Here is a 13017-nt window from a genome sequence, read left to right as displayed (position 1 = left end):
TTCAGGAAAGGATCTTCAACAATTTGGCGATTATTTTACACTCGTTTGATTGGGCAAAAGGAGCCCGATCGTCTAAGGGCAAAAGAAGGCAAAAAGACTATCAACTATTAATAGTCCTGACACATCAAAAGGACTGGAGTCTCCTAACGAGCCGGAGACTTCTGTCGCGTCAACGTTTAACTACATAAACCTCCCCGTAATCAAGGCACTTCATAATCATCATCCTAATCACGCTGACCGCACAGTGACCTCGTCATTGTGCACGTCGGCCGAGATGTCCGAGCTTGAACTTGACCATCGTGATACTGCGCTTAGGATAATATGAGGAATGCATGCAGGCATAAATACACGCGCTGTAACAAGAAAAGCAACAATTTCGACGTTGATAAACTCTCCGATCAATAATTGAAAAAAGTCCACGTCGGTTCAAATAGTACATGGAAAGCCAATCACTTGCTTCAAAAGTCGTACTATGCGAGCTCATGAAATGCCCACGTTGCTGTTAAGCAACCGTCAGTTAGGGAGCGGTAAATCGTTAGATACTTACTTCCATCCGTGATAACCTCTATTAGTTGCTGTCAGAGTTGCTTTCAGATAGAATTTCAGATGAGATAATTACTAGTTGAAGCAGCTTCATTGGCTAAAATATATCTGAAATTTAGATAGCGATACCATAGCTTTTGGACTTTAGCTGGCTTTCTGAAAAGGTGTGTGGACCACTTATTTGCAAAGTACTTCTGGAGATCAGAACTGAATGGGGTTGTCAGAGATAACGATCAGTCATTGGTTAATTTTATGTTCTGAAAAACCTTCTGAACATTAACTCTGACAACCACTATTGTATCCTCGGACTATCGTCCGCATAGTACGACTTTTGAAGCAAGTGACGGTTTTCCATGTACTATTTGAACCGATGTGCTTTTTATACAATTATTTGGTGCAATTCCCTCGCTCAAACTGTTCGAGTCGAATGCATTCCATGTGCGGACCCAATCTTCGTGTACGTAAACAAAGTTGTCGGTATCGCAACCTTCAAGAATCACGCCGGCTCTTTCCTTTGTGTAACTATGCAGTCTACTTATCTGCAGTCCACACCAATGGTTGATGCCGCCGCAGAACACGCAACAAGACTCAGTTCGCATCTTACTTCCAATTGCGCAAGACTCCATACCAAGCTTGAATCACTCCAAGTTCAAGTATGCACCAGTACAATTTTTTGTTCGCGTATATAGTGGCTGTTGTTCTAGTTTTCATCGCAGGTGCAAACGCCAATTCGTTTTCGCCAGCCTCAGTTGACGTAGTCCAAGCTGAGGCTGCCAAGCAGAACTCGTTTCTTCGAGCAATCCACACAACTGAGGGTAACGACAAGCACGATGACGACGAAGAGCGACTCCTGAGCTACATTGCTCAATTTATTCCTGGGACTGCGACCCGTCAATTTAAAAAAGAAACCGATAACATATTGGCTAGTTTGGAGAAGTTGACGTTAGACATGATGTACAGCAAGATGATGTCGGAGACAAATTTCAGAAACCAGATGTTTGCGGAGTGGCGTAAAGAGAAAAAATCGTATCGCAAGATCACAAAACGTTTGAAGGCGCAAGGCAGAACGGATGTCCATTACACTAACCTCGCGAACCAATTCCGTTCGTATCTGGAATCTGTTGGAGATAAAAAGCTTGCAGGGGTTAAGAAACTGAGGAAAGTTGATAGGGTGGAGTGAAACGAAGCGGTGTTCAAAAAAAATCGTGGACCTATATACTGTCGTTTCTATCGTACTCATTTTCATCATCAATGCCGGGTCCCGTATTCCCGTAAATATGACCTCGTTGGTAAGCTGGTCTCAATTAAGGGGCACGAACATAATGGTCTCCAGTTCATCTGCGCTCGCTCATATGCTTCCTTTGACAACCGAACAGTGGAAAAGAGTCGAGGAGCCGAAATATATAAATTTGCTTAGAACGTCACTTACATGTATATATAAGAAAAAAGGGCTATTTCACAGCACAATATTAAACTGTAAACGCTTGCACAGCTAGCAACTGCGCTATGAAACCGTCCATTGTCCATTGTCGTGTTTGTTGAGGCTCCTCGTTATATTAACACCACGTGTCTGCTTGGTGAAGTAGACGCATGGCGTTAACATGAATAAGTTTACGTTGTGTGAAGCCAAAAGGTCCATGGGCCAATACGCCAGGATCCTTCCTAATATGACGGCGAGCTTCTCTCCTTCAAGCCCTTATAAAATCGACATCGCTGCAGTAGTTGTACTAGACCACCGACAACTCAATATTGTCAGTTACAACCGTGAATGTGAAACTCGTGTTGATGTCAAGGTTGATACTAGCTCCTTGACAACCGTGTAGCTACACTATGAGTCCGAGAAATAATTGTCAAACGACCTATCGGATCCCCAACGCTATGATTCAAGCTTGTTAGTCAAGTTCCGACATCTCCTATTCATGCTGTTTGACGAAGGCACTGGCAATTGGCCGGCTCATCGTCTCCACAGTGTCATGAACTCCGATCTGGACTTTGTCAGCGATATGATTGTAAATATGGAAGTGATGTCCGGAAAGGGGCTTTTGTGTTATTCAGGACAATGGAAACAATGAGAACGAATTCCCTTCTAACCTTTATTTCGCACCCCATGAGTTCGAATGTGCTCACAGCTCGTGAATAGCTAGCTTCAGTAAACAGACTCACAATTTCATATCAGTATTGCAATTTTTGTCAAGAGTACTGTAATTGTGACAATATTAATTACTAAGTATTTACGTACTCTTTGTAAAAATATATTGTCATGCCGCACGTACGTACGTATTGGATCGATATCGCTGCCAAATGTAAAAGCCTTTTTACATCGATCATTATACTATGGCCGGTTCATTGAACGCTGCATCTCCATCCAAATGTGATCCCAAAACTTTTCCGGCTTCGACGGCGACGGGTTACTGTTGATGTTGGCTGTCTCCGTCTCACGAGCAGTCTCCATACTCGAGCGGCTGGCAGTATCCCACTCAAGAAATCCTTTGACAACGTCAGGTACTTCAGGTTGAGGAGGAATTGGCCCATCGTACACTTCCGAGATCATCTTATCAAATGACACGCCTTCCCCACTTTGCTTGACCATGACACGACACAGTCCCTCTGCAAATTGCTTGCCCGTGCTGGGGTCCTGGAACTGGTGCAAGAAAAAGATCCACGGGCCATCCCAGTAAACCAATTGCGTCTTGATCTCGTACGCGTGAAACGGAGGGATAGCATGACGGTAGCGAATGGCTTGTGAGGCAGCAAGGAACATGCGTCGATGCTTCAACGCTTGCCACAAGACGCCATTTGATCTGAAACAAAATAGATTTTAGCTGAAAATTAGCAACAACAAAAAAAGTGAAATAGCAAGAAGTTACGCAGTGAAATGCCAGCGAGCGAGTTCCATGCTGAAGAGATACGCCGAATTGTTCAAGTGCAAATTCACATCGCAGTCCATGAACCCAGAGCGAGCTCTCCACACTGCCGGGTAGTGCAGTCCAGCAAGACCAGATCGCGGGTTCTTATGCAGAACACCGTGCACGAGGCCTGAGCCGATGTTCCAGAGCATGCGAAGCACCATGATGCACGAGTGCGTCCGACGTGGCAGAAACCGAAGGGGCCGTTTATAATCCTGTGAGCACGTTATGTACAACACACAAATTGAAGTTGCACATGTCGGTTGAAGCTGTACATGTTCACAAGGGCAGCTCAGCGTTGATACGCTCTTTACAAACTGGTTGCTGTGCACAATCTACTGCTCAAAAGCGACCTTATACACATCGTCGTAGTAGTCAGCGAAGTGGACGTCCAGATCCTTTTTCAGGTACTCTTCCAGCTCGTCGAAGTCGCGTTTGTTGCCGAGTGGTAGGATAAGAGTCTTGACGCCTGATCGCTTGGCTGCAATCGTCTTCTCCTTGATACCACCAACAGGAAGCACCTTACCCACAAGCGACAGCTCTCCAGTCATAGCCAGGTCGGGCTTCACCGTCCTGTTAAATCAAAAAAAAAATGTTAGTCAACTACCAGCATTGACGACAATGCAAGTGCTCGTACTTGTCCATGGCGAGAGAAAGCAGTGCCGTCACCATAGTGCAACCAGCCGATGGTCCGTCCTTCGGAGTAGCTCCCTCTGGAACGTGCAAGTGCACCTCATTTTCCTCGAAGAACTTGTTCTCTGGGTCAATTGCGTGCATCTTGCTACGAGCATACGTGTGCGCGATCTTCGTACTCTCCTCCATCACAGATCCCATCTGGCCCGTGGTGATCAGTCCCGAGCGGTCGCCCTTCGTGTGCACCTTGGTCGTCTCAATGTATAGCGATGCACCACCCATAGCTGTCCAGGCAAGTCCCATCACAACGCCAGGGAACTGCTTGTCGAACATGCGGTCACTACGGCATAACATAGTGCTTAGTATCAGCAACACTAACAACTAAAAGCGGTCAGAGCCACTACTTACGACGTATAGACCGGCTTGCCGACATATTTCGACAGCTTCTCCGGTGAGATGAGGAAACGATCCTTGTATTCCTCTGTGTCTTCCGCAGCAGTCGACTCGCCAGCCTCCTGGGACTTAACCGCATTTGCTTTCTCGATATCTTCAACCACCTCAAGAGCAACCTTGCGGAAAACCTTCTCCACGTGCTTCTCCAAGTTACGCACGCCGCTTTCACGGCAGTACTGCTTGACCAGCGTCAGAATAGCTTCATCCGTCAAGCCCAGTGACTCAGGAGTAGTCTCGGACTTTTGAAGACCCGTTTTCTCTAGAGCTTTAGGCACAAGGTATTCCTTAGCGATCGCCAGCTTCTCCGGGGAGTCGTAGCCCGACAGACGCAGGACTTCCATTCGATCCAGCAGCGGTCCGGGGATAGTGTCCGTAACGTTGGCGGTACAGATGAAGAGAACTCGAGACAAATCAACAGGCACATCCATGTAGTGGTCCACGAAGCCGCTGTTCTGCGAGGGGTCCAGCAACTCCAACAAGGCCGACGCCGGATCTCCCTGGTATCCACGTCCCAACTTGTCGATCTCATCGATCAAGATCAGTGGGTTCGAGCTCTGAGTCGACTTCAAACACTGGATGATCTTGCCCGGCATGGCTCCAACATACGTGCGACGATGTCCCTTGATCTCTGCAACGTCACTGAGGCCGCCAACGGAGAAGCGGTAGAACTCGCGGTTCAACGAGCGAGCAATGGACTTGCCGATACTCGTCTTACCGACACCAGGAGGGCCAACGAAGCAGATAATTTTGCCCTGGACATCGCCCTTGAGTTTGGAGACTGCAATAAACTCCAAGATGCGCTCCTTGATGTCCTTGAGTCCGTAGTGGTCTTCATCCAGGATCTGTTTCGCCTTCGCAAGGTCGAAGTTCTCCTCAGTAGCCTTACCCCATGGCAGCTGAGTAAGCCAGTCCAGGTAATTGCGCGTGACGTTAAACTCGGAAGAGTTCTTCTCCAGCATCGACATCTTGTTCAGTTCATCTTCCACGACCTCGTTTACATTCTCAGGGATACTACCCGGTTCAAACTGAGCGAGTCGTTCGCGGTACTTGGTGATCATGGCGTCCTTGTCGTCTTTTTCCATGCCCAGCTCCTTCTTAATAGCCTTCAGTTGCTCCATCAACAAATAGTTACGTTGGTTCTTGGAAACCTTCTCCTCCACCTGTTCCTTGATCGTTTGCTGCACCTTGCTAAGCTCCAGCTCCTTGGTAATCAGCTCTAAAGCCTTCTTCAGTCTTGCCTCACACGACATCTCCTCCATCACTTGCTGCAACTCTTCTCCATCCGCTGAAGTCACAGACGCAGCAAAGTCGGCCAGTTTGTACGGGTTGTGGATATCAATCCGCTGTGAGAAGTACTGCATGTGATCCTTGAAGAGAGGGTTCATCTTGACGATCTCCCTCAGTGTAGCAACAATCTCATTCGAGTATGCTCTGATCAACTTGCTCTTCGGGTCAAAAGACGGGTTGTCCAGGTTGCTAATGTTCACACGAAGAGGAGGTCCTTCATCTCGGATATCATCGATAGCAATGCGTCGTTGCGACACCATGAGTACTTGTACTGAATTAGCGTCAAACGGCAGCATGTTGTCGATTCTGGCAAAGCTGCCCACGTGGTGGATCTCGCTCAAGTTCTTCACCAAGTCCTCCCCTCCACCGGATTTCAGCGGATCACCGCTCGACTTCTTCAGGAACACACCGACGTATTTCTGTCCACTCTCTTTGAGTGCCATCAGTGCACGTGTAACCTCCGGGTTCGTGATAGTCATGGGAAGCACGACGCCAGGGAAGAACGGACGGCGGAGAGCGGGCATGGCCAGCACATGAGGATACGTAGGGGCATTGTCGCCCTCCCCGACAGTGGCAAGGTCGTTCTCGATTAAGATTTCGACGCCTTCGTCTCCATCGTCTGCGTCTTTAGGCTTCTCCTCGTCCTTGTCGTCGTCTTTTCCGCTACTATCAGTCGAGTAGAAGGCACCGAATACGTTGCGGTTACCGAATGCGAAGGGATTGGCATGCACGCGCTGAGCAGCGAGCACCGGCGCACGCTGGAACCGCATCGTATTGACGGCTGCGATGTGCGAGCGAGGACGCGCCATCGCGAAGCGACGTAGCGCCGTCGCCGTCGCCATGATGAGAGGTGGTAGATCCGATGCGGGCACGAGCAAAATGCGGTGGGCAATTGACGGATGACAAGGACCATCATTCTGTGATTGCGTTGCGCACACAAAAGTTCTCGAATGTTGATGTTATTAAAGCGGGGTTTAATTTTATAAGAGCGACGATTACCATTTCAACTTTCATGTGATTACGGAAACGCTAGCTAAGCTCCTCGAGGTGCTGCAGTGCGTGCTTGAGTTGCTTGAGCTGCGTGAAATAGTGGTCTTTCTCGGCGATAAGTTGCTGGTTCTGCGCGCGCAGTACCTTGACTTCGCGGACCAGGATCTTACGCTGCGATCGGATCTGCGCTTCCAGCTCCTTCTTCTCGTCGGTGAGCAGCTCAACCATGTCTTGGATGATCTGTATGCAAAGAACAGAGACGTAAATAAATATCAACGCAGCAGCAGGGATCGAGTAGCCTACCGTTGTCTTGGAAGCATGATCTTCTTGCAGCTGGGCGAGTTCCATACGAAGATCGTTGTTCTGGTGCGCGTACTCCTTCAGTGCGACTTCGTACTCCTGCGTTTTAGCATCCAGGAAGCCAATAATCTCACGGTCCACAGCGGCCTGCTCGTCCTTTTTAGCTGTCGTCGTCATGCTGTTGGCAAGCGTGTCTTCCAAGTCTTTTAGTTTCTCCATCAGAAAGTCACGAACGCTTTCTGCACTATACAGTCTTGCAGCCACATCTTCCTTTTCGGTCTGCACTTGAGCCAGGTGGGCCTACAATAACAACTATGGTGAGGTATGTTTCACAGCCACAAGGTAAGAACAGATGCCGTACCTCTAATGTCTTGACTCTGGTTGACATGTCGTGGAATAGCTTGATCTGGTCAGGTTTTAGTGATTTCACGATCGCGTCCACCTTCGAGAGCTTCAAATGCAAGCACAGTATTAGCATAACCGAGACGCAGAGCAACAACCATGTCGTTACCTTGTCCTTTTCTGATGATCCGATAAAGCTGAGGCTTCGGTTCTTCGACTTCCGTGGTGGAGGGGATGCTGGTCGCTTAACTGGAGCAGGGGAAGCGCTGTTCGCCAAGCTGGAAGGTGTCGTCACTCCAAACATGACATTCACTCGCCTCACCAGTACTTTATCAGTGACACTAATCGCGACCATGCTGTCCTCGTCCAGGAAGGAAAACAACTTGAGCATAACGTTATCCGGTAATGGTGAGAAGACGTTTACCCCGTCCTTCATTGCAGCAGGTAATCTCCCAGGGACGGACATGGCGCGTGCAGGCGCATGATTCCCTCGTGGTGGTATCTTCGAGTCCGATACAAGCTTCGCTGGCACCGAGTTGTTTCTCCTGAGGATGTACTGGATATCGTTAGCTCGCCGCAACTCTCGGATCTCTCGCTGTGCGCTAGCCAACTCTTTCGAGAGTTGTCCTGTGAGTTTCAACTGCTCCTTCGCTTGTTGTAGTTCCTTTTCCATTCTGCAACACAGATCGATATCAACAAACCCCCAGCATTAATTACTTTATATTCAACGTACACTTCCTTCTTGGCGAGCTCCGTTACAACCACAGTCAGGTGTCCATTCAACTTGCTCATGATCGTTCTACCCTCCTGCTCCACCTTCACTGCATAATCGTACGCCTAACAAGCAGAACCCCCAGCATTATTACACCAATGATCTCAGACTTTCAAGGCTTTGGACTAACCTGCTGTCTCTCATGTATCAGTTCACTTTCCCGTTCTTGATACTCTAACAGCGAGCTCTCTGTGGCAGCCAACTGCTGGCGCAATTTCACGAGTTCGCATTCGTGCTCGCAGCTCTCCACGTCATACACCATCTCGTCCAGCACAGTTTGCACCTAATGCCACAATACCTTTATTATCTTTCGTTTCCGGTGACGCCGAGAGACTCATACACGTTACCTCAGTGAGAACATGACAGTTATAGGCGCACTGAGCTTCCTCTTCCGCGATGGTGCGGCGCACCAGGCCGCTCGTGCACGGCAGCATTCGTCGTGCTCGTGCTGTATCTGCTTCAATTCCGTGAAATGCATCGATTCAAACTAACATTTCTCTAACAATTAACTGAAAATAAACCTCCTTCAAAGCATCCGATGTCAAGATCCTTATTATATAACATTTAATGCAGTTCAGAAGTAAGATGACGCCATTAGTGCTAACGGCGATCACGTTCGTGTTACGGCACAAGCCGCCCACAAACCCAGAGTGCGTCAATTCGCTTGCTTCACATTTCTAGTCTCGAACGTGACGCTGTCACGTGCTTGCTATTTGAGCCGTGTTGGAACGCTGGCGCTCCTTGATTTGGTGTGGACCAGAAGCTTTTGAGACAGCAACTGCAACGTGGCGAGACCTTTGCAGACCGATCTTAGCTACAGACAACGAGATTTTGGCCTGTCGATGGTTGAGGTGATATGGTGAACTGATCCAGTGACTTTTAGGCCACTTCCCCGATGTTCCTCTCTCCGAGAAGGCTGTCGCGGAAGCTGCAGGGGGTCGATCACTTATGGATGTTGCAGTTGCTGGACAATACCAAAATGCGCGGAGCTATTCTGTGGACACAGCCAAGTCTGAATGAAGCTGCAATTAGGGGGAAATTGGGGTGTTGTGCACTGGTTACGCGCGCATTTGGTAGTACTCTTGAAGCAAGATAAGACAACACCACATTGGTGGGGTCTGCCTTTACAAAAAACAAATTTGAGCAGCTCAGGTGGGCTCTTCGAAATGGTTATACAGCAAGGGACTTCTCTGTTATAGTGGTATTATAATTCTGGCAGAGATTGGAGTCTTTTAGTTAAAATGCTGCGCTTTGTGCTGGAAGGTGGCGTGAAGGTGGAAGGATTGCTTGCGTCTAAAGTCGGCGATTTGAAGTTCCTGCAATGGTTGGTATCTTATACAGAGACAACTACTTAACGACACGCCCGAAGTCGAAATTTCCGTAAGCGTGGGGTAAGCGGCGGAGCGGGTCATTTTGCTGTTGCGCAGTAGTTGCTTGCGCACTTCCACAATATTTTACGTGATTATAATTTGACGCGTAATTTGGCGCTGGCTATGCTAAGAGCAGCATGGGGAGGTGCGTTAGAAGTGTTGCAATGGTTATACGAAACGTACTTGGGCATTGATCTGTTGGGTTACTGACAGCCAGAATATAAGTACAGCTATTGCCTACTCATTGAAACTGCGATGGATGCTGCAGCAAGAAACGGTCACGTTCACGTGCTACAATATATACATGACATCGATGCAGCATCACGGAAGAGACGTAAGACTCGAGATAACCAAACGATCGTACCGTATTATCAAGACTTAAAGTGCACAGCGGCTGCACATAGACACTGAAATGGTTTCGTGCGATTCGTTCAGAGGGATACACTACCGATGCTACATGTATGGATCGTGATGCTTTTAATGGACACTTGGAAATCGTGAAATGGTTGCGCTTAAACCGTTCCGAGGGTGCACTACCGCAGCAATTGACGACATTACACAGTATTGCCAAGCTCCTAACGACAAGCAGCCATAAATTTGGAGTGGATGAAAGCGTACGGCCGAAGAGATTGCAGAAATGGACTATGATGAATTCAACGGAGTTTCGTAATGAATGATTGATCGAGAACTCCAACACTTAAGGGATATTATTGTAATAATTGATGAGGATGTGGTGGTGCGACGAATAAATGGAGGTGGACTTAAATGAGCAGTCCGAACACAACCAAAGCAAAATAACCCGTCCTAAGAAGTACTTTCCAACTTGCTATGAGTGTGATAAACTAGCTTTCTATTGCATATTTTCCCCTCAGTCAAGATGGCCTGGACACTCTGTAGCAAACCCGTGCGTCACTATTTCACAAGACACTGGTAGGGTACTTTGTTCAGTTGTATGTGAGCTATATTGATAACGTCGAAGCTGGGCGATGGCGGGGTTGCACCAGATAGTCAAGTTTACCTCTGCACAGTAAATTATAAGGTAAGATGTTTATCCGAAACTAATACATTGCAACACAAAGATACTCACTTCAACGATGCCTGCTTCAAAATCAGCTTCTTAAACGTCCTTGCCGTTTTGAGTTGATTAGCATACTGTTCGCGTAAGCTTTGGTTTTCCGCTTCCGCTTCTAGCCGAAGTTTTTTGTGCTTCATCGCGAGGTTTTGCCACGCATCTAGTCGCACTCGCTTAATCAGCCCTGAATTCCCAACTGGGAAGCCTCTTACAGTTGCCACTGCGATGACTGGTGTGTCGCGTTTCCCTTTCAGCTCGTCTACTCGTTGTAGTAGTGCTGCAGCCTCCACTCGCAACTGTAACACCTCTAGCTTCTGAAGGTCACGGGAGCGGTTTCTTCCTGGTACGGATAGCTTAGCCTTGAGACGCAGAATTTCTTGAGTGTCTGGACTAGAGCAGATATTGTCTTTGCAAACCTCCGCCTTGCTCGCTTGAAACACAGGGCCTGCAAAAGCCTCCACTTCGTGTGGATCGGAGAGGTCCACGCTGTTTTCCATGTTGTCACTTCTAGCAGCATCATTTCCGCTGTCGTCGATTAATGACAGCGCCGCCTCTAGCGTCTTGAGCTCTTCGGTGCTGAATTCGTCAAGCATCGTGTTCAAAGTCGGGAAAGAAAAGAATGGCGTCAGGTGACTCACCTTTCTGGTGAATCCCACGCGTGACAACAACAGATTCATCATTCTCTAGAAAAAGTGCAATTCCTCATAATCCTAGCGTTTATCATGTGACAGAAGAGCAAAACGCATGATAGGGAAACAGCCCTGATCCTTTACAGGTGTGCGATATTGACGGTTTAGACACAATGCATTGCATTGAGCCTCTCTCTGTGGTACATTGTTCATTATGTGATTTTTCCCGACCATGGCGTTTTCAGGTGCAATTATTGACGCGTAGTTTGCGTTGATGACATGATTCAATTGAATGCTACGTGGGCATGTGGCCAGGTAAGTGAACCACCTAATACCATAATGAGATTAGATGAGGTGTACAGCGTGATGTAAATTACGTTACTTATACTAAATATTCGTCACCATAAGGAACAAAATGAGTGAATAGTCAGTGTATACGTCACCCCAACTTTCATCACATGTTTGTTCATGCACCATGTAAAAGTCCTACAACCTTCGACATCAACACCGGATCTTTCACGCTGTGGATAGGCCGAACGATGGATCAAGTTTTTTTTTAGCTCGTGGTAGATTGCAAATTAGCACTCACAAAAGCACCTTTACCTGTTGGCTATAAAAAGCCAAAAATGAGAGCTCCAAATAACAATATGACGCTCCTTAAAGTATCAAGTCAGAAGAAATAATACTGACATCTCCCATTAGATCAGAAGAAGATTAATATCTTGTGTCATTTCCGACTAAAAAGGTTGTACCAAGCCCACCACTATTAGAATGACAGTTTTTCAGCTATTAGTAGTAGTCTGTACATTTGGTTAAATAAAATCTTCAGCCAGTCCTTGCTACGCATCTATCTCTTCACTCGCGCTCAATTCACCAAGAAGATTCACGCTTTCGACAACCAGTACAAATATGAATATCCACAACTTTAAAAGGCTAAACATTATCTCGAAACTGTCCACTTATCCTACCTATAACCTCCTCTCTTCTAGTCTACATATTGTGTCGTGATCGACCTATGTTGGTGTTTGGCATAACTAGGTGCGGTTCTGCTGAGCGAAAGATCGTCACAGATCGGAGCTTCTGGAGCTGCACGTCGAGGCAGCATTGCTACAGCAACGAGTTGATGATTTAGAGGAAGAACAGCGCCGAGTGAGACCGGGAGCAACGGCTTCGTGGATGGGAGCTAATGATATCAGCTTGGCTGACACAAAAAAGTCGATGTGGTGAAATAGCTATTAGAAACGTATACAAATGACTCGAGCATTGATCCGTTCGTCTGGTGCGATTAAAACCTGGTAGAAAGTTACACGTTGAAGCTGCGATGGATGCTGCAGCAAGTAACGGTCATCTTCACGTTTACTATATCTTCATGAAGCTGATGCTGTGTCAAGGAAGAGACAAAAATCACGGGAGGTGATCCAACGATCCCTAAACTGTATTAGCAAAAGTTAAGGTCGCAGTTGCTGCTATGGATGCAGCAGCCGCAGATGGACAACCAAATGTTGTGAAATGGCTTCATGCTACTCGTTCAGAGGGATGTACTACCGATGCCATGGATACTTCTAGAGAAAACGCCGTGCAAATCTGGCGGTTTCTATTCAAATCGCCGTGCAAAATGCACGGTGAATTCCCAACATGCAAAAATGGCGGGTATACAAAAGTCTAGTATAAGCGTTGACATGCAAAGATGTACTAGAAATCGCCGTGCAGTTTGCACTAT

General features: G+C 47.3%; 5 protein-coding genes across 7 annotated transcripts; 1 reads left to right on the top strand and 4 right to left on the bottom strand.

Moving 5' to 3' along the window:
* Window positions 1-1198: 1198 nt before the first annotated feature.
* On the top strand, window positions 1199-1968 carry PPTG_21792 (hypothetical protein; the record flags this gene model as incomplete). Its single annotated transcript, XM_008899977.1, has 1 exon — window positions 1199-1968. One exon carries the CDS (start codon window positions 1199-1201, stop codon window positions 1721-1723), a length of 525 nt encoding a protein of 174 aa, XP_008898225.1. The 3' UTR covers window positions 1724-1968.
* Window positions 1969-2875: 907 nt separating this feature from the next.
* On the bottom strand, window positions 2876-3613 carry PPTG_05937 (hypothetical protein; the record flags this gene model as incomplete). The annotated part of the gene is made up of 2 exons (XM_008899689.1): window positions 2876-3344; window positions 3411-3613. The coding sequence occupies 2 exons, from the start codon at window positions 3611-3613 to the stop codon at window positions 2876-2878; spliced, it is 672 nt and encodes a 223-aa protein (XP_008897937.1).
* A 171-nt stretch (window positions 3614-3784) lies between these two features.
* Window positions 3785-6664, bottom strand: PPTG_05936 (ATP-dependent protease La; the record flags this gene model as incomplete). Its single annotated transcript, XM_008899688.1, has 3 exons — window positions 3785-4022; window positions 4087-4422; window positions 4491-6664. The coding sequence occupies 3 exons, from the start codon at window positions 6662-6664 to the stop codon at window positions 3785-3787; spliced, it is 2748 nt and encodes a 915-aa protein (XP_008897936.1).
* Window positions 6665-6765: 101 nt separating this feature from the next.
* On the bottom strand, window positions 6766-8769 carry PPTG_05935 (hypothetical protein). 3 transcript variants are annotated; one of them, XM_008899686.1, is made up of 7 exons: window positions 8574-8769; window positions 8357-8509; window positions 8188-8291; window positions 7624-8128; window positions 7474-7563; window positions 7116-7412; window positions 6766-7052 (listed from the first exon to the last, which is right to left on the bottom strand). In XM_008899686.1, the coding sequence occupies exons 1-7, from the start codon at window positions 8658-8660 to the stop codon at window positions 6852-6854; spliced, it is 1437 nt and encodes a 478-aa protein (XP_008897934.1). In that variant the 5' UTR covers window positions 8661-8769; the 3' UTR covers window positions 6766-6851. The 3 variants fall into 3 exon arrangements, with proteins under 3 accessions (XP_008897934.1, XP_008897935.1, XP_008897933.1); XM_008899687.1 differs by having other exon boundaries at window positions 7624-8291; XM_008899685.1 differs by having other exon boundaries at window positions 7474-8128.
* Window positions 8770-10391: 1622 nt separating this feature from the next.
* PPTG_05934 (hypothetical protein) lies at window positions 10392-11348 on the bottom strand (the record flags this gene model as incomplete). The annotated part of the gene is made up of 2 exons (XM_008899684.1): window positions 10392-10616; window positions 10684-11348. 2 exons carry the CDS (start codon window positions 11346-11348, stop codon window positions 10556-10558), a joined length of 726 nt encoding a protein of 241 aa, XP_008897932.1. The 3' UTR covers window positions 10392-10555.
* Window positions 11349-13017: the final 1669 nt, after the last annotated feature.

The sequence above is a fragment of the Phytophthora parasitica genome (assembly GCF_000247585.1).
Source record: "Phytophthora parasitica INRA-310 unplaced genomic scaffold supercont2.8, whole genome shotgun sequence".
In the NCBI taxonomy this organism is placed as follows: domain Eukaryota; phylum Oomycota; class Peronosporomycetes; order Peronosporales; family Peronosporaceae; genus Phytophthora; species Phytophthora nicotianae.
Note: the sequence above shows the minus strand (reverse complement) of the source record. Positions and strands in the feature narration are given on the sequence as shown.